The sequence below is a fragment of the Furipterus horrens genome, unplaced genomic scaffold (genome assembly GCF_987537825.1).
Source record: "Furipterus horrens unplaced genomic scaffold, mFurHor1.1.pri manual_scaffold_13, whole genome shotgun sequence".
Taxonomy (NCBI): Eukaryota; Metazoa; Chordata; class Mammalia; order Chiroptera; family Furipteridae; genus Furipterus; species Furipterus horrens.
In genome coordinates, this window is record NW_028327183.1 from 14,887,979 (window position 1) to 14,907,250 (window position 19,272).

The 19,272-nt window shown below is 35.9% G+C and overlaps 1 protein-coding gene across 2 annotated transcripts in view; it reads left to right on the forward strand.

Annotated features, from left to right (window-relative positions):
* The window catches only part of NFATC3 (nuclear factor of activated T cells 3), a 125,426-nt gene that overhangs the window by 52,649 nt on the left and 53,505 nt on the right, over positions 1 to 19,272 (forward strand). For both annotated transcript variants that reach the window (XM_090260433.1, XM_090260434.1), the window contains exon 4: positions 18,716 to 18,915. In XM_090260433.1, the coding sequence (XP_090116559.1) occupies positions 18,716 to 18,915 (200 nt within the window). The remainder of the gene's footprint in view (positions 1 to 18,715; positions 18,916 to 19,272) is intronic.

The window sequence follows — 19,272 nt, forward strand, 5'->3', positions numbered from 1 at the left end:
GAAAAACTTAACATAGGAATTCTGCCATTTGTTGACAGAGTCATATTTTGCTTTAAATGAGAGCTTATTTCAATTTAATTAAGGAGGAAGAATCTTTACTTCAATTCCTGTATATTTGACTTTTCTTACCAGGAAAGAAATTATTTACAAGTTCTTAAGTGAACAGAATTCTTTTTAAAGTCTTAAGTGATTTGTTTCTACAGTATTTAATTAAAAATTGATTCCCTGCTTAACAGGAGACTAACACTTCTGATAACATCATTATTTTATATTCTCCTTGTGAGTGACATTTTTCTTAATTTGTTGCTTAAAGAATTATATTATTATACCTGAAATTATTGACTTAACCAGAGTATGTCTGGATTTTGGTGGTTCCTTATCAGTCTTTCTCAGTATCTCTGATGCTCCCTTTCAATCTGAGATTTGTTCTTCCTTTGGGCAAGAAAATGTTTCTATAATATGTATCTGTATACATGTCCTGTTCTATTTGTTTTGTCTTTTATTTTCAGATATTATCAGTATACTTATACATTGAGCGTTAAGCGGTTTCTGAAGTATGCATTTCTTGAAATTATGAAAGAACTTTTTCTTCTTTAAAAAATTATTTCATTTATTTTATTTTTAGAGAGAGGGGAAGGGAGGGAGAAAGAGGGGGAGAGAAGCATCATTCCGTAGTTGGCCTCTCACATGCTCCCAACTGGGGACCTGGCCTGCTACCCAGGCATGTGCCCTGACTGGAACTTGAACCAGCGACCTTTTCGTTCACAGGTAGGCACTCGATCCACTGAGCCACACCAGCCAGAGTGAGAACTTTTTATTTTAATTGAAGTAAATAATCTTATTCATTAATATGGACCACGAACATTTAATAGTCAAGGCATTCTGCTACTGTAGGTGGGGGTTCAATGGAGGAAAAAAATCAGACATGTTTTTTACTCTCATGATGTTGATAGTTTAGTGAGGTTTGCAAACGAAATAATTAAATGAAGTATGATAAAGGTTTAATAGAGGAAATTCAGATCTCTCTGAGAGCAGATTGGGACCTGAAACCTAGCCAAAGGGGTTGAATCAGGCACTGCATTTTTGAGGAAGGTCCTAGCTAATTAATAAACAAATGCCAGGAAAAAGATGAATACTGAGGAAGGAAAAGTGTTGAGCTGAGAGAAGGGTTTAGATCTGCACTGTCCAATTCAGTATCCACTAAGCCACATTTAAATTTAAACTTAAATTAAAAATTCACTTCCTTACTTGTGTTAATGACACTTCAAGGCTTGATAGACACATGTGGCTACATTATCTTTTCAACAAATGATGCTGTGGTAGTTGGTCATCCACAGGCCAGAAAATAAACCTTAACCTAAACCTCAAAATTTATATAAGAATTGATATGGCATGGATCATGGATTTTTAAAAAAATGCAGATATGTAATATTTTTATTATTGCAAAAAGTTCTGTAGGTTAGTGCTAGTTTAGAAGCCTGTAAGACAAAGATAATATGTCATACTAATTAATGAATTACCAGAAATATACAGTAATAGATTTTTATTTCATTTGTCAAAAAAGCATTAGCATTTTAGGAGTTATCTGAAACATTTTATTCTTGTTTTTTAAAATGTAAAAATTATTTGAAATTATTTCTATTTTTAATTTAACATAGGAAATGGCAACTGTATTTGTATAACAAATATGCAGTTTATAGATCAAGATATATTCTTTAGGAGCTTTTACATTGTCTTTTAAATAAATGGTTCTGGAGCAATTGGACATTTGTAAGCAAAAATAAACCTCACATCTTATACAAAAATTCATTCAAGACAGATTGTGAGTTTAAATATGAATCTTAAAACCATAAAACATTTAGAAGAAAATGTAGGAGAAAATCTTCAGGACCTCAAGTTAAGAGAAGAATTATGGAATATGATACCAAAACATGATGATACCTAGTAGAAAAATAATGATAAATTGGACTTTCTAAAAAAGTAAAAACTTTTAACTATGAAAGATCCTATTAAGAGGATGAAAAAACAAGCTATAGGCAGGGGGCAAACATTTGAAAACCACATGCCTGACAAAGATCTTATTATCTAGAATATATAAAAAACTCCAAACTCAACATGAAAAAGCAATTAAGGTAGAAAATGGCAAAAAGCATGAACAGACATTTTGCCAGGGAGGAGAAAGATGATCAATAAGCATGTGAAAAAATTGTCCACATTATTAACCATTAGACAAATGCAAATTAAAACCACAGTGAGATATCACTACATGTCTACTAAAGCGGTTAACTTAAAATATAGTGATAGTACTAATTACTAGTGAGGATGCCAAGAAACTGGATCCCTTATAAACTGCTGTTGGGAATGTGAAGTGGTACAGCCACTTTAGAAGAGAATTTGTCAGGTTCTTAAAAAACTATTCTCAAAATGGCAAAGCTGTATAGATGGAGACTAGATGAGCAGTTGCCAGGGAACAGGGACAGGTTGAAGGTTGTGAATATAAAGGGGAAGCACAAGAGAATTCCTTTGTGGTAATGGAAAAATTCTTATCTTGACTCTTATGGTGGTTACTTGAATCTGCACGTGGGATAAAATTGCATAAAGCTGTACACATATTTTATTATAGTGATGTTTTATTAAGGCATAAATGAGTCTTGTCCCAAAAGTTACTGAAATTTTTAAAATGGGGATTGTTATATTTTTTCATCTTTAGACTGTATTTCATCATACACTAAGATCCTATTCCAGATGAGGATTTCTTTATTTTTTAGGATACTGTTAATGTGCACATTTTCAGTTTGAAGCAATTTATATTATGGAGATTTAATTTTGTATTTTTAGTATCTCTACAGCATGACATCATATTTCTAATATATTCAGATCCACCCCCTCCCCCAAGTAATTTAGCACAACTGATAATAGAACTGCTCCTATTGAAGCTGCTCTAGTCTGTCCTGTAGTATCCTTCAGGCTTTAACCCTCCAGCTTTAGTTAAATTAATCAGGCACAGACCTTTGCTATGGAAACAATACAGAAACATAACAACTTGGCTTGCTTACTTCTGTGAAGCAGAGGGTGGCCTGAAGAGAAGTATACTGATACTAGATGTATGTGTTTAGAGATTAGTATTAATAGTAGCAATAATTTGTTTATTATCTGCAACATAATGCTCCTGTAAAAATGGGATGGGATGGGATGATAGTCTTAACTTAGTTGATGTTTCTTTAAAATCCGCAAGATGCAAAGGAGAAGCCTATTTTTCTTATGCAATAGTATATACACCTGGAGCAGATATTGTCCAAAATTAGGTTTTATGAAATATATTCCCTTAGAAATTTTATATGCATGATTGCCTTCTCCAATTACTGGTTCATTTTACTATGGAAGTATAAAGGACAGGTGGCTGATGTCCTTGCCAAACTGGTATTAATGTGAGTTATCTAATATGACTAAGATACTTTAGTATTAGTACTTACTGGTACATTATGTTATATTTGGGTAACTTAATTGATAGCGATATAATTTTTTATTTGTATTTTCTGTTTTATTTTTAACTATATTTTGAACACCCACTTTAGTGGCTATAATTCTTATTTAAATAATTCTGTTAGCTAACCTTGAGTTATTTTACTTCACCAAATTATATTCTCTTATTCCAAAATTCATTCATTCAACAATGACTGAATGCCTGTAATGTGCAAAGTTAGGCTCTGGAGATGACACATGGGTACTGTCCTCTTCACAGTACTTAAAGGCAAGTGGTAAAGTTATTGGTATTCCTTCTTCCACTAGATAAACAGTTGGATCCATAGAATAATTTGTTCAATTTAGGATTAAATAAGAGCAAGAAAAAGCAGGTATAGCAGAAAGGATTGGATAATCACTTATTAGCCATCAGTTTGGGATAGTTCCCTAATCTTCTTTAACTTCAGATATTTCATCTGTAAACTGTAAAATGATGTGTGAATACACAGGAATTTTAGGATTAAATGAACTAGTTTAATTTAGTTAAAGCAAAGTATATCACTACTCTCTATGATACTTTCACTTTTTCATCTCTTTAGAAATATGGATAAATCTCATTCCACTTCATCACTTACCTCATCTACCTCCATACAAACCAAAAGAGAAAAATGGCTGAACTTAATTTGTGTGCATGTGCACACATATGCCCACACTCTTGCCGTTTCTTCTTTATTGATTTGTTTAGGCTTTATTTTATATTGTAATCATGTTGGCATTGTTTGTTTATGGAATATTTTTCATTTAATTAAAGCTTTGAAATTTATTACCTTATACCAAAATATATATAAAGAAATTACAATGGAAAATACTGATAGATTTCTTGACCATATAAACATTTACAGAAACCTGCAACTTCCAGTTAAATATAGTAGATGGAACACATTTTTATTTTTATTAGACATTAGACAGCTGCATCTTAAGCTCATCGGGTGAAGAGAAAAAAAACAATAGGAGCATAAATTATTTTACATCAAAGGACCCTGGAAAGGCTTGGGAATTTGAGACACTTGTGTCTCTAAAACTAGGATGTGAAATGGGGTTGAAAACAGAACAATTGGTTGAAAGTCTATATAAGAAGCAGTTAGTATTCCATTGTGTAAATGTACCACATCTTTTTTATCCATTCATTGGTAAGCACTTGGGCTACTTCCAAATCTTGGCTTGTAACTAATGCTGCAATGAATAGGGGTATGTGTACACAATGGCATACTACTTGGCCATAAAAAAAGAAGGAAATTTTACCTTTTGTGACAGGGCGGATGGACCTGGAGAATATTACACTAAGTTAATGAGCCAGTCAGAGAAAGACAACTACCATATGACTTCACTTACATGTGGAACCTAATGAACAAAATAAATAAAATAGGAGCAGACTCACAGATGGAGGGAACACACTGATAGTTGTCAGAGGGGAGGGGGTTGGAGGCTTGGTGAAAAAGGTGAAGGGATTTAGCAAAAAAACAAAAACAAAAAACAAACTCATAGATAACAGTTTGGTGATTACCAGGGGAATAGTGGGGTTGGGGGAGATAGTAGAGGAGAAAGGCAAATATATGGTGATAGAAGGAGACCTGACTTGGGATGGCGAGCACACAATATAATTACAGATGATGTATTATAGAACTGTACACCTGAAACCTATATACTTTTATTAAGCAATGTCACTCCAGTAAATTCAGTAGAAGAGAGGGAAAAAAAGAAGTAGGTAGACTTACCAGCTTTTTCTCTCTTGTGTGGTATAGCCAAGTGATTATCATTGTCTTACCCTGGGAGAATATTAGAAATGTACTCTTAGAGCAGGGGTCCCCAACCCCAGGGCTACGGACTGGGCTGCACAGCAGGAGGTGAGTGGGTGAGTGAGAAAGTTTCATCCTGCTCCCTATCACTCACATTACCATCTGAGCTCCATCCTCCTACCCCGAACCGGTCTCAGGTGCCAAAAAGGTTGGGGACCACTGTGGTAGAGGGAATGAAATAGAAGTTCTAGAATAACTGAAGGATGTCTTGAGGATCCGTACAGAAATTGGGGTGAGGGTGGAGGAGGAGGTATAATGAAAGTCTACTTACTGAATAGGGAGACCTGTGATCCTCTTTCTTAACTCCCAGAATGCTTGCAATAGGTTTTTGCTCCCTTAGATAGGAAACTGGAGGATTTGCTTTTAGGCAGTGGTCCAGAAGAAACACCAGTGTCCCTTTTGATTTGCATATCTTGGGATTTCAACCCTATTAGATCCAACCACGCTCTTTATTTATTCTTTTTACCAAATATTCTGTTTGTTTTTCTTTTTTAGATTTATTTTTATTGAATTATTTTACTTTGTTATTGTGTTTTTCTCCAATACCATTTATCCCCCTTACAACCCCTCCTCCTACAGTCACCACTCTGTTGTCCATGTCCGTAAGTTCTTTTCCCTTTTTGCTCTATCCTCCGCCTCCAAACCCCTGCAATAGCTGTCATCCTGCTCGCTCTCTGTGAGTTTGTATTTTGTTTATTAGTTCAGTTTGTTCATTAGATTCCACATATGAGTGAAATCATATGATACAATATTTGTCTTTCTCTGACTGGCTTATTCACTTAGCATAATGTTCTCCAGGTCTATCCATGCTGTTGCAAAAGGTAAGATTTTCTTCCTTTTTACAGCCAAGTAGTATTCCATTGTGAAATGTCCCATAGTTGTTTTATCCACTCATCTACTGATGGACACTTAGGCTGCTTCCATATCTTGGCGATTGTAAATAATACTGCAATGACCACAGGAGTGCTTATATTCTCTTGAATTAGTGTTTTGAGTTCCTTTAGATATAGTCCCAGAAGTGGGATCACTGGGTCAAAAGGCAGATCCATTTTTAATTTTTTGAGGTATCTCCATACTGTTTTTGACAGTGACAGCACCAGTCTGCATTCCCACCAACAGTGCATGAGGGTTCCCCTTTCTCCACATCCTCACCAGCACTTGTTTGTTAATTTGTTGATGACAGCCATTCTGATAGGTGTGAGGTGATCTCTCATTGTGGTTCTAATTTGCATTTCTCTAATGAGTGACATTGAGCATCTTTTCATGTCATTGGCCATCTGTATGTCCTCTTCGGAGAAGTGTCTTTTTTTATTGGATTGTTTGTTTTTTGGTGTTGAGTTTTAAAAATTCTTTATAAATTTTGGATATTAACCCCTTATCAAATGTATTGGCAAATATGTTGTCCCATTCCATGGGTTGTCTTTTTATCTTGTTGTTGGTTTCCTTTGCTGTGCAAAAATTTTTTAGTTTGATGTAGTCCCATTTGTTTATTGTTTTCTTTTGTTTCCTTTGCCTGAGGAGATATATCAGATAAAATATTGCTATAAGCGGTGTCTGAGATTTTGCTGCCTATGTTTCCTTCTAGGATTTTTATGGTTTCATGTCTAACATATAAGTCTTTAATCCATTTTGAATTTATTCTTGTGTGTGGTGTAAGACAGTGGTCTAGTTTCATTTTCCTTCATGTATCTGTCCACTTTTTCCAGTACCATTTACTGAATAAACTATCTTTAGCCCATTGTATGTGCTTGCTTTCTCTGTTGAATATTAATTGACCATAAAGGTGTGGATTTATTTCTGGGCTCTGTTCTGTTCCATTGGTCTACGTGTCTCTTTGTATTCCATTACTATGGCCTTATAGTATAGTTTGATACTAGGTAGTGTGATTCCTCTAACTTTATTCTTCTTTCTCAGGATCACTGTTGCTATGCAGGGCCTTTTGTGGTTCCATATGAGTTTTTGAAATATTCATTCGAGTCCTGTGAAGTATGTCATTGGAATCTTGATAGAAATTGCTTTGAATCTATAGATTGCTTTGGGTAGCATGAACATTTTAATGATGTTAATTCTTTCTATCCATGAACACAGTATGTGTTTCCGCTTATTTGCATTTTCTTCAGTTTCTTTCTTCAGTGTCTTATAATTTTCCAAGTACAGGTCTTTTGCATCCTTGGTTAGATTTATTCTTAGGTACTTTATTCCTTTTGAAGCAATTATGAATGGGGTTGTTTTCTCAGTTTCCCTTTCTGTTATTTCATTATTGGCATATAAAAATGCAACTGATTTCTGGATATTAATTTTGTATCCTGCTACTACACTGAATTCATTCATTTTTCAGTTCTAATAGTTTCTTGGTGGAATCTTTGGGGTTCTCTATGTACAATATCATGTCATCTGCAAATAATGACAGTTTTACTCCTTCCTTTCCAATTTGGATGTTTTTTATTTCTTCTTCTTGTCTGATTGCTATGGCTAGGACTTCCAATACTATGTTGAATAAGGGAGGTGAAAACAGACATTCCTGTCTTGTTCCTGATCTTAAGGGGGAATGCTTGTAGATTTTGCCCATTGAGTATAGCAGTGGGTTTTTCATATATGACCTTTATTATGTTTAGGTATGTTCCCTCTATTATTCTCACTTTGCTGAGAGTTTTTATCAACTGGGTGCTGGATTTTACCAAATGCTTTTCCTGCATCTACTGATATGATCATGTGATTTTTACCCTTCATTTTGTTTATGTGGTATATCACATTTAGTGTATGATCTTTCTGGTGTATTGCTGTATTTGGTTTGTTGATATTTTGTTGAGGATTTTAGCATCTATGTTCATAAGGGATATTAGCATATAATTTTCTTTCTTTGTAGTGTCTTTATCTGGTTTTGGAATTAATAATGCTGGCCTTTTAAACTGAGCTTGGGAGTCTTTCCTCCTCTTGAATTTTTTGAAATAGTTTGAGAAGGAGAGGTGGTAGTTCTTCTCAGGATGTTTGATAAAATTCACCTGTGAAGCCATCCAGTCCAGGGCTTTTGTTTGTTGGGAGTTTTTTTGCTTACTGCTTCGATTTCACTAGGGGTCATCTCTCTATTCAGATTCTCTGATTCTTTCTGACTTAGTTTTGGAAGATTGTATGTTTCTAGGAATTTATCCATTTCATCCAGGTTGTCCAATTTTTTTCTTTTCTTTTTAAATTTATTTTTTATTACATTTTTTTCCATTACCATTTGTCCCCCTTGTATCCCCTTCCCCATCACCACACTGTTTGTAATGCTATTTTATTAACCTGAAAAACAAATTAAAGGTTTTATTTATTTTTAGAAAAAGGGGAAGGGTGGGAAAAAGAAAGGGAGAGAAATATCGATGTGCCTGAGAAACAATCAGTTGCCTCTCGCACACTCTGAATTGGGGACCTGGCCTGCAACCCAGGCATGTACCCTGACTGGGAATAGAACCAGTGACCTTTTGGTTCACAGGCTGGCACTCAATCCACTGAGCCACAACAGCCAGGGTTATTAACCTGAAATTTAAAAAATGCAAAGATAATGTAATCAACTGACACATAATTTTAAGAAGATCAATATAACGCTGTAACATTAAGAGGAAATAAATTTAGAAAATTAAATAATAACAAAGTAGTTATGTTTTAAAAGGAAAAACTTGGTAATCACTGTGGAAGACATATGAAGAAGTTAGATACTTGGACCAAGGCAGTTGTGTTGATAAGCTACCTAAATTCCATGATTGGGGAGCTTTACTGGGCAATGACATGATTTTTTAAAGTGATGAACTATTGCTAAAATTTTCTTCAACTTACATGGTAGTTGAAGAAAACTCCATGTGTTAAAACTTACGAAAAAATCCATGTGTTAAAACTGATATTTTTTATATTAAAATTTTTTTTAATGTATTGATTTTAAAGAGAGAGAAAGAAACATTGGTAATTGTTGTTCCACTCATTTATGTATTTATTGATTTTTGTACGTGCGCTGATCTGGGATTGAATCCGTAATCTTGGCATATTGGGATGATGCTTTAACCAACTAAGCTACCTGGTCAGAGCGATTTTTGGCATTTATATACACTAAGGAGTTGGTTTCTAAGTTCATAAATTTTTCTGTATACGTGACTATAAGGTGGGATGTCCTGAAGTTCTGTGCAATAGAGGCTAGTTCTGCACTTTGAAGAACTATGATTTTCCCATGATGGGAATTTAAACCTTTGGCCCCTTTTCATTAACCTCACTCATCATGTTGCCATGGTCATTCATTTGTATATTGATTCGGAAGTTTTTGTGCAATGATGGCAGAGTAGTTAACACATTGTATGTGGGCATTTTGTGCCAAAGCATTAAGGTGGGAGCGGGAGGTTTTTTTTTTTTTTTGAAATATACACACGAATTTTGTCATTATGTAATCACTATAAATTGAAAACTACTTTGAATTTTCTTTATGAAACTTTTATTTTCTTACCTTAGAATGTATTCTTTATTGTTATTATGAAAGATAAAGGCACTCTATGCACAGTTTGGGAAAAACGTAATTTTCTGTGTTCCACATATTAAGATAGAGAACATGTGGCACTCATCAGTTCATACTGTTGCTCAGGGCACTACAAATCACAGTGATGCAGTTAAAATCCAATAGTTTTATTTTCAAGTGCCATAAGCATTACTGTACTGGAACTATTTTTTCCCTGGTCAACTAAATTATACAGGTTTCAGGTGCACAACTACACAACACGTCATCTGTACTCTGCGTTGTGTGTTTACCACCTCAAGTCACGTCTCTCCCCATCACTACTTATCCCCCCTATACACTCCTCCACCTCCGCCCATTCTCCTTTCCCTGGCAAGCACCACGTTGTTGTCCATGTCAATGAATTTTTTCTCTCTTTTTCTTTTTTGCTCAATCCCTGTACCCCTCTACCAAGCCCTCACCCCACTCCTGACAGCTTTCAGCCTGCTCTGTGAGTCTTGTTTCTATTTTACTTGTTAGTTTATTAATTAGATTCTACATATTAATGAAATCATATGGTGCTTGTCTTTCTCTGACTGGCTTATTTCACTTAGTATAATGCTCTCCAGGTCCGTCCATGCTGTTGCAAAGGGTAAGATTTCCTTTTCATGCCAAGTAGCATTCCATTGTGTAAATGTATCACACCTTTTTAATCCACTCATCTACTGATGGGCACTTGGGCTGCTTCCAAATCTTGACTATTGTAAATAATGCTGCAATGAAGATAGGGGTGTATATATTCTTTCCAATTAGTGTTTTGGGTTTCTTCAGATAAATTCCTAGAAGTAGAATCACTGATAAAGCAGTTGCATTTTAAATTATTGAGGTAACTCCATGCTGCTTTCCACAGTGGCTGCACCAGTCTGCATTCCTACCAACAGTGCACGAGGGTTCCCTTTTCTCCACATCTTCTGCAACACTTGTCTGTTGATTGTACTGAAACTTATATAGTGCATATTCATCATGTCAGAACAAGAAGATGAAAGTAGATTTCAGATGTCATTCTTTTAAGGCATAGTAGACTATGCATTATTTTATCTAATTAGATAGCAAAGCATTATGTTTATTGTGCAGTAATACTGTGGCTGGGCTGAAAGAATGTACATATTATATAGCCTCACATTTTCACCTAGATATCTCACTGTTAACTTGAATATAGTATGACTAACATTGAAAACATTACCCTATCTCCCGCCAAGCCTGTTCTAAATTAGTGACTTTTTAATTTTTTTTATATTTGCTAGTGAAACCACCATTTTTCTGGATATTGACACTCAGAACTTCTAACTTCTCTTTCTTTTTATTATTTTATGTGTAGTCAGTTACAAAAACGTCTTTAGGTTTTCATAGGAAAGATTTATTGCATTCATCCCTTTCCATACCTATTTTCTATTTATGTTCTTCCACCCTTGTTTAAACTTCCAGTATACATGATTCTAGTACTTCAGCCTCTTAGTGGGTTTCTATGATTCTGTCTTTCTCTCCTTCTTAGAGCCTTAATTGCTTTTTATCAAGTGCTTTCTTACATATTACTTATAAAAATTGCCTTTTAGGGTCTTCACTAACTCCTTAAAGTTTAATACATACCACTTTGTTCTTTATTATGTGTCACCTATCCTGTGTAACACTGGCTGAAGCAGTAACATTCAGTGTGGGTATTTCCACAATCGATCCTCAAAAAAAAGAGGGAAGGACACTTTTGTTAATGATCAATAGTAAATAGTAAAATAGGATAAGGGGACAGAGATGTGGTATTTTAGACAGGGTGGATTTCTCTGAAGAGCTGACCTTTGAATATAGAGCTGAAGGAGTAAGGTAATATGAAGATGAGAGGAAAGAATGTTCCAGAGGAATAAAATATTAAGTGTGAAGGCCCTGAGGTTAGGAATGAGCTGGGCTGGTTCATGCAATAAGGCCAAGATAGCCAGAGGGAGTATGGAAGCAGTAAAGTAGGAGAAAGTAAGGCAACAAATTAGCCAGAGCCTAGATCACACAGGCCTTGTGAATCATCATAGGGCATTTGGATTTAGTTCTGAGTGTGGAAAGAAGCCATTAAAGAGTTCTGAGCAGGGGTTGAAATATTTTGGTTAATATTATGAGTTTGTTCTGGCTCATGAACAGAGAATAGGCTGTAGGGAAGCAAAAGTGAAACCAGAGAGAGCCTTTATAAGGCTATTGCAATGGTCCAGGGTTTAATTGCTTCTCTTTAAATGTTATAGGACTGAAAAGCATCCTGGGTAAATAGGCAAAAGTCTTCATGTCATTTCCCGGGTAGAGGAGGATACATCAATAAATTATGATGTTGCTCAGTTACAAACTCCACTATAAAGCCAGAGTTGGGCCTGCAGGGAAGGAGTAAAGCATTCACCTGAGGAACCACATAGAATAAAACTCCTTATACACACTTGAAACTCTTATTGATTTAATTCTTAGAATCATGAATGCAGACTAATTGCTAACATTTATTTATTACTAACTACATGCGAGACACTGTAGTAGGCACTCTATATTTGATATCAACATGTCAGGATATTTTACAAACGATAGCACAAAAACAGAAGAGAAAATTTTTTTCTTTTGGGAAGAGAGATTTTTAAAAAAGTTATTAGGGAGCTCATAAAATCTCAGGCTTGGAAGTTATATGCCTGGAACAGTGTCCATCCACCATACCCAGTACTGGTATAGTGAAATCATCACTGGCGCTGTGACTCATGACCCCAGCTTGTACTGATGGTGCTTGGGCCTGGGCACCAGAAACTCTACCAGTACTGCCTTAAAGGGCTAGATTCCTCCTTCTCCACTATGCTTACTGAAAAATGGATTTTATGCAACCCATATTATTCTGTAGTTCCCTTGCTGGTTTAATGGATTAAAAGAGACACAGGGAAAAATCTTTCTCCTAGAGACATGGGGGCCAAAAGTAGGAGTGGGGAGAGATCTCTTATGGAGCTTCTAAGACCTCCACCAAATGCAATGAAACCACTATCTCAAAACAGAGGAATCAGCCTAAAGCTGCAATAAAGCCCAGCAATAAAGACTATGACCTGACAAAAGAAGTAGCATGGCTCTCCAGGAGGTGAATGTTTTCTACTTCAGTCTTTAGAGTTCTAATATACAAAATGTCTTGTATATGTTAATACAATATACCCACACAAAAGAAAGAGTCACCCACAATAAAGAAAAAACAATCAATGGAAGCAGACCCAGGGAAAGAAATTTTAATATAACCATGATAAAGTGCTAAATTATCTAGTGGAAAAGGTGGGCTTCATATGTGAAGAGATGGAGGAATTTCAATACAGATATGGACATTTTTTTAAATCAGAAGGATAATGATAAGGGTAAAGATACAGAAGAGAAAATTACAATATCACTAATGAATACAAACAGAATTCTCAACAAAAACTAGCAAACCAAACCCAATCCAACAGCATATTATTAAAGGATTATATAACATGACCAAGTGAGATTTACCCCAGAAGTGCTAAAGGTGATTCAACATATGAAAATCACATTAATGGAATGAAGGAATAAAAATGACACAATCATCTCAGTTGGCACAGGAAAGGCTCTTAAAATTTAATAGCCTTTCATTTAAAAAAACCAAAAACACACACAAACACTCAGCAAATTAGAAGAAAGGGAAAGTCCTTAACATGATCAAGGTTATTTATGAAAAGCTCACAGCTAACATCATTATTTACATTAAAAGATGGAAAGCTTTATCCCTAAATTCAAGAACAAGACAAGATTGCCCAATTTCACCACTGCTATTTCAGCTTTTGTGCTAGGAGTCCTAGCCAGAGCTATTAGGCAATAAAAAGAAATAAAAAGACATACAGATTGGAAAGGAAAAGGTAAAACTATCTTTATTCACAGATAACGTATTTTTATACATAGAAAATTCTACATAATCTGGAAGAAAGGAACTAGAGCTACTAAATGAGTTCAGCAAAATTTTAGGGTTTTGAACATCAACACACACTTATCAGTTGCTTTCTATATACTAGTGATGAACAACCTGAAGAAATTAAGAAAGCAATTTCATTTATAGTAGCATTTAAAATAATTAAATAATTAGGAATAAATTTAACAAGTAGAGTGTAAGACTTGTATGCTGAAAACTATAAAATATTGCTGAAAAATAAACTGAAATAAATAAAAATAAATATAATCTAAATATACATATAAATAGAAAGATATTCCATGTTCAAGGATATGAAAACTTATTGTTAACTTTTTAAGTGTATTTTATTGATTATGTTGTTACAGTAGTCCCAATTTCTTTTCCTTTTGCTCCCCTCTGCCCAGTATGCCCCTTCCCACCAGCAATCCCATCCCCCTTAGTTCATGTCCATGGGTCGTGCATTTAAGTTCTTTGGCTTCACCTTTTACTATATTATTCTAAACTTCCTCCAGTCTATTTTGTACCTACCTATTATACTTCTTAAACCCTGCGCAATTTCCCCAATTCTTCCCTTTCCCCCTCCCAGCTGATTACCCTGCAGATGATCCCCACATCTGTGGGGTTGTTTGCTTAGTTTGTTTTTGTGTTTATTTTTTAGATTCAGTTGTTGATAGTTGTGAGTTTTTTGTCATTTTAATGTTCATAGTGTTGATCTTCTTTTTCTTAAATAAGTCCCTTTAACCTTTCATATAATAAGGACTTAGTGATGATGAACTCCTGTAGCTTTACCTCGTCTGGGAAGCACTTGATCTGCCCTTCCATTCTAAATGATAGCTTTGCTGGATAGAGTAATCTTGGTTGTAGGTCCTTGCTTCTCATTACATTGAATACTTCTTGCCAGACCCTTCTTGCCTGCAATGTTTCTTTTGAGAAATCTGCTGATAGTCTTATAGGCACCCCTTTTTAGGTAACTCTCTGGTTTTCTATTGCTGCTTTTAAGATTCTCTCTTCATCTTTAACCTTTGGCATTTTAATTATGATGTGTCTTGGTGTGGTCCTCCTTGGGTCTAGCTTGTTTGGGACTCTCTGTGCTCCCTGGACTTGTATGTCTATTTCATTCACCAAAGTAGGGAAGTTTTCCTTCATTATTTTTTCACATAAGCTCTCAATTTCTTGCTCTTCCTCTTCTCCTTCTGGCAACCCTATGATTTGGATGTTGGCATGCTTAAAGTTGTCCCAGAGGTTCCTAAGCCTGTCCTCATTTTTTTCAATTCTTGTTTTCTCATTTTGTACTGGTTGACTTTTTTTTCTTCCTTATATTCCAAATCATTTATTTGAACCCCAGTTTCCTTCTCTTCACTATTGGTTTTGTGTGGATTTTCCTTTGTTTCATTTAGCATACACTTCACTTCTTTCCTTAAGCATATGCCATACTCAAGCCTATCTGACAAGTCTATGAGCATCTCTTATCACCAGTGTTTTCAACTCTGCATCTGTTAGGTTGGCTATCTCCTCGTTTGTTAGGTTGGTTTTTTTCTCATCGCTTAGTTCTCCCACTGGGACCTTGATCTGTTCCCTCTTTTGTGCCATACTTCTCTGTCTCTTCATCTTGACAGGGTCCTGTATTTGTTTGCCTCTGTGTTTTATGTAGTTATTGCACCTGTTATGTTGTAAGGGGTGGAGCCTTAGGTATTCATCAATACAGGATGACCCGTTTCACCATGTTGTGGCAGTGTGTGGGGGAGGGGTCTGAGAGGAAACAAGTGCTCAGCACTTGCCCCTGGTACAGGCACTTCTCCCACTTCCATATGGGACTGGCTCCTCTGTAGCTGTTGCCGTGGCTGTCGTTCCCAGAATGGGTGAGTCTGCAGACGTTCTAGGTCTATGGGGGCCCTTTAAACAAGCAGACTTCGCTGAGAGACTGGCACTTTCTGCCTCTGCTCCAACCCCCACTGGTTTGCACCATCAAAAGCAATGAGGCTTTATTGTCCCCAGTGCTGGAATCGTGAGCTGTACGGTCTGGTCTGGTGCTAGGAGTGTCTGCAGGTGTCTGTCCCTACTTTTTAAAATGTGTGACTGATTTCCCCTGTCCTGCTGCTGCCCCTGCTGCTGCCGCCACCACACCGTGTCCTTTCTGCCCTGGCTCCACCTCTCTTACCGGTCTGGATGAGTATTCTTTATATTTTTGTTTGTTGGACTTCCATGTAGCTCGATTTTCTGGAATTTCTGGTTATCTCTAGGTTTGAGGTAGTTGTAGTCCTTCTTAGTTGTGGAGGAAAACACAGCATGTCTGTCTAGGCCTCCATCTTGGCAGGAAGTCCTTAACATTGTTAAAATATCAATAACCTTCAAAGCAACCAATAGATTCATTGTAATACCTACCAAAATTCTGACATCCTTTTTTGCAGCATGGAAAAACATATCCTCATATTCCTATGGAATTGCAGGGGGCCTTGAATAGCCAAAACAATCCTGAAAAAGAAAAATTGGAGGACTCGCTGAATCTGCCTTGTAACTTACTACAAAGCTGTACAGTATTTAAAACAGTATGGTAGTGTCATAAAGACAGACCAATGGAATAGAATAAAAGCCCAGAAATAAACTCTCACATATAATGCATGGTCAATTCATTTTTTATAGGGTACCAAGACCATTCAGTGGGATAAAGGACAGTCTTTTCAATAAATGGTGCTGGAAAAATTGGATATCCACATGCAAAATAATGTCATTGGACCTTTACCTCACATATTTATACAAAAATTAACTCAAAGTGAATCAAAGATCTAAAACTATAAAACTCTTAGAAGAAAACATTGAGGAAAATCTTCTTGACATTGGATTTAGCAGTGGTTTCTTAAATATGATGCCAAAAGCAGAGGCAAAAATGAAAACATTGGCAAATGAGACTCCATCAAAATTTAAAACTTTTGTGTATCAGAGGACTACCAGGAAAGTGAAAAGGCAGCCTACAGAATGGGAGATAATATTTTCAAATCACATATCAAGAAGGGATTAATGTTCAGAATGTATAAAGAACTCCTACAACTCAACAACATCAAACCAAATCATACACACATACTCATATATTCCCAAAGAATGTTGAATTTTTTTTGTTTGGTTAAGCAGGCACTCGGTTGGAGTCAACCTGCAACATCTAACCTTTTGTTGATGGCAGCTCATAATCTCATTTTAGTTATTTTAGCCTTAGGCTGCTTGGGATCTGTCTTGTTCATAAATGATTTATAAGGTCAGCCAAAGGATTGGTCAGAGTTTAATATCTATAATTGGAGCTGCCATCTCTGGTTGTCTCCTTTCTGGAATTTGTGTTTTACTTTCTAGAAGATGTGGTCGTCCCAGACTCTGTCCTCAGTTCTTCAAACCCTTCAGGCTGTAGGTTTTCTGTGGGAGTTTCTTTCACTATATAAGTCATGGACTGTGGCTTTTCCTCATTCAAAGCCTTAAAAACTGGAACACACCTTTTGTTGTTCTTTTCTTACATGCGTCAATTTGCTTCCAATATCTGCTTACTTTGGTTACTTTCCATGCTTTCAAGTCATTCTTTATATTTGTTCCAGTTTATCGTTATCTACGTAATGATGGTTTAAATAGGTGCGTCTCAGCCTTCAGATTGGACACGGGAGTCTCCCTAAGTTCTATGTGTATACTTCTTTAGGTTCTTTTTTTTTCCAATTGTCTCCTTTTTTTGTGGTCACTATTTTTACCTCCTGTACCTCCTGGTCATCCCCATTATCAATCCTGTAGAATCTTCCTGACCTCAGGTGTGCCAAAAAAGGTCAAGTAGCTCAGCTTATTAAGTCAGTTTAAATTGTAAGTTAGTAACACAGAATAGGCTTTTTTGGACTTTGTACTGAAAATGTCTGAGATTTTAACAGCCTGTTAGTCCTGAATAGACACTTCTCCAAAGAGGACTTACAGATGACCAATAGACATATGAAAAGATCTCAGCATCACTAGTCATCAGAGAAATGCAAATTAGAACCACAATGAGGTATCACCTCACACCTGTCAGAATGGCTAGGATATGGAGAAAAGGGAACCATCGTGCACTATTGGTGGGAATGCATATTGGTACAGCTACTGTGGAAAGCAGTATGGAATTACCTCAGTAAATTAGAAATGGAACTGCCTTATGACCCAGCGATTTACTTCTGGGAATATATCCAAAGAAATCCAAAACACTAATTTGAAATAAGTGCACCCCTATTCATTGCAGCATTATTTGCAGTAGCCAAGATTTGGTCAGTAGCCAAGTGACCATCAGTTGACGAATGAATAAAAAAGCTGTCGTTCATTTACACGGTGAAATACTACTCAGCCATAGTAAAGGAAATCTTGCCCTTTATGACAGAATGGATGGACCTAGAGAGTATCATACTAATTGAAGGAAGACAGAAAGACAAATACTGTACGATTTCACTTATAGATAGACTCTAATGAACAAAATAAAATAACAAAACCCCCTCATCCCTTTGTAATTCTTAAACTACCTCCAAAATTTGGAGGGTTATTTATTTACTATTTTCTTATTTTATTTTATTTTGAGAATATATTTATTAAAGCTGGGGACGGTGAAACAAGAATGGGCTTAGGATAGAAGGAGCAATAGGAGAGAGCCTAGGCAGGCCTGCTTTGGCTCACTGGAAAGTCAGAGAAAAGGGGGCCTTGAAGACAGGTTCAGTGGGTTAGCCCAGGATGAGCTACCTCTGCCCATTGCTCCCCTGGTTGCCAGTCTCATGGGGACCATTAGGGTTTAGGAGATGCACACCTGAGAAGGAAGAAAGACATGGGCTGCTCCTGGGAAGGAGAATGTGCCCACTTACTACTTCTTTAACTTATCTTATTTGAAATAACTTTATCAATAATGTATGATACAGATCTAAAAATTTACTGTTGTAAGCTTATAGTAAAATGCATAGATAATGAATTTTTTTTTCTGTGTTTTTTCCTCCTGATTAGCTGCTGGGATATAGTGAAAAGCCGATAAATCTACAGATGTTTATTGGAACAGCAGATGATCGATATTTACGACCTCATGCATTTTACCAGGTGCATCGAATCACTGGGAAGACAGTTGCTACTGCAAGCCAAGAGATAATAATTGCCAGCACAAAGGTTCTGGAAATTCCACTTCTTCCTGAAAACAATATGTCAGCCAGGTATTTTGAAACATACATCAAAATGGATTTTTTTTCCCCTAAAACAACTTCTGGAAAAAACATACATTTCTTTTTATAGTAAAAATATAAAATATTTGTTGTTTTAAATTAACTGAATAACATTATGTAAATAATCATAGTACATTTGCTAAGGTTGGTAGCATATTTCCAGAAAGAAAATTCAATTCAACAAAAGTTTATGAACCCGTGTAGTACTAGCAAAGCAATATGCTTGTGATAGAGATAAAAATATTTGGATTTTTTTCAAGTAGCTCATAGTCTAATAGGGTAAACAATGAGTATACAGTACAATTATAACTGTTGTTTCTTTTAAGGAAAACTTTGATTCTATCTCTA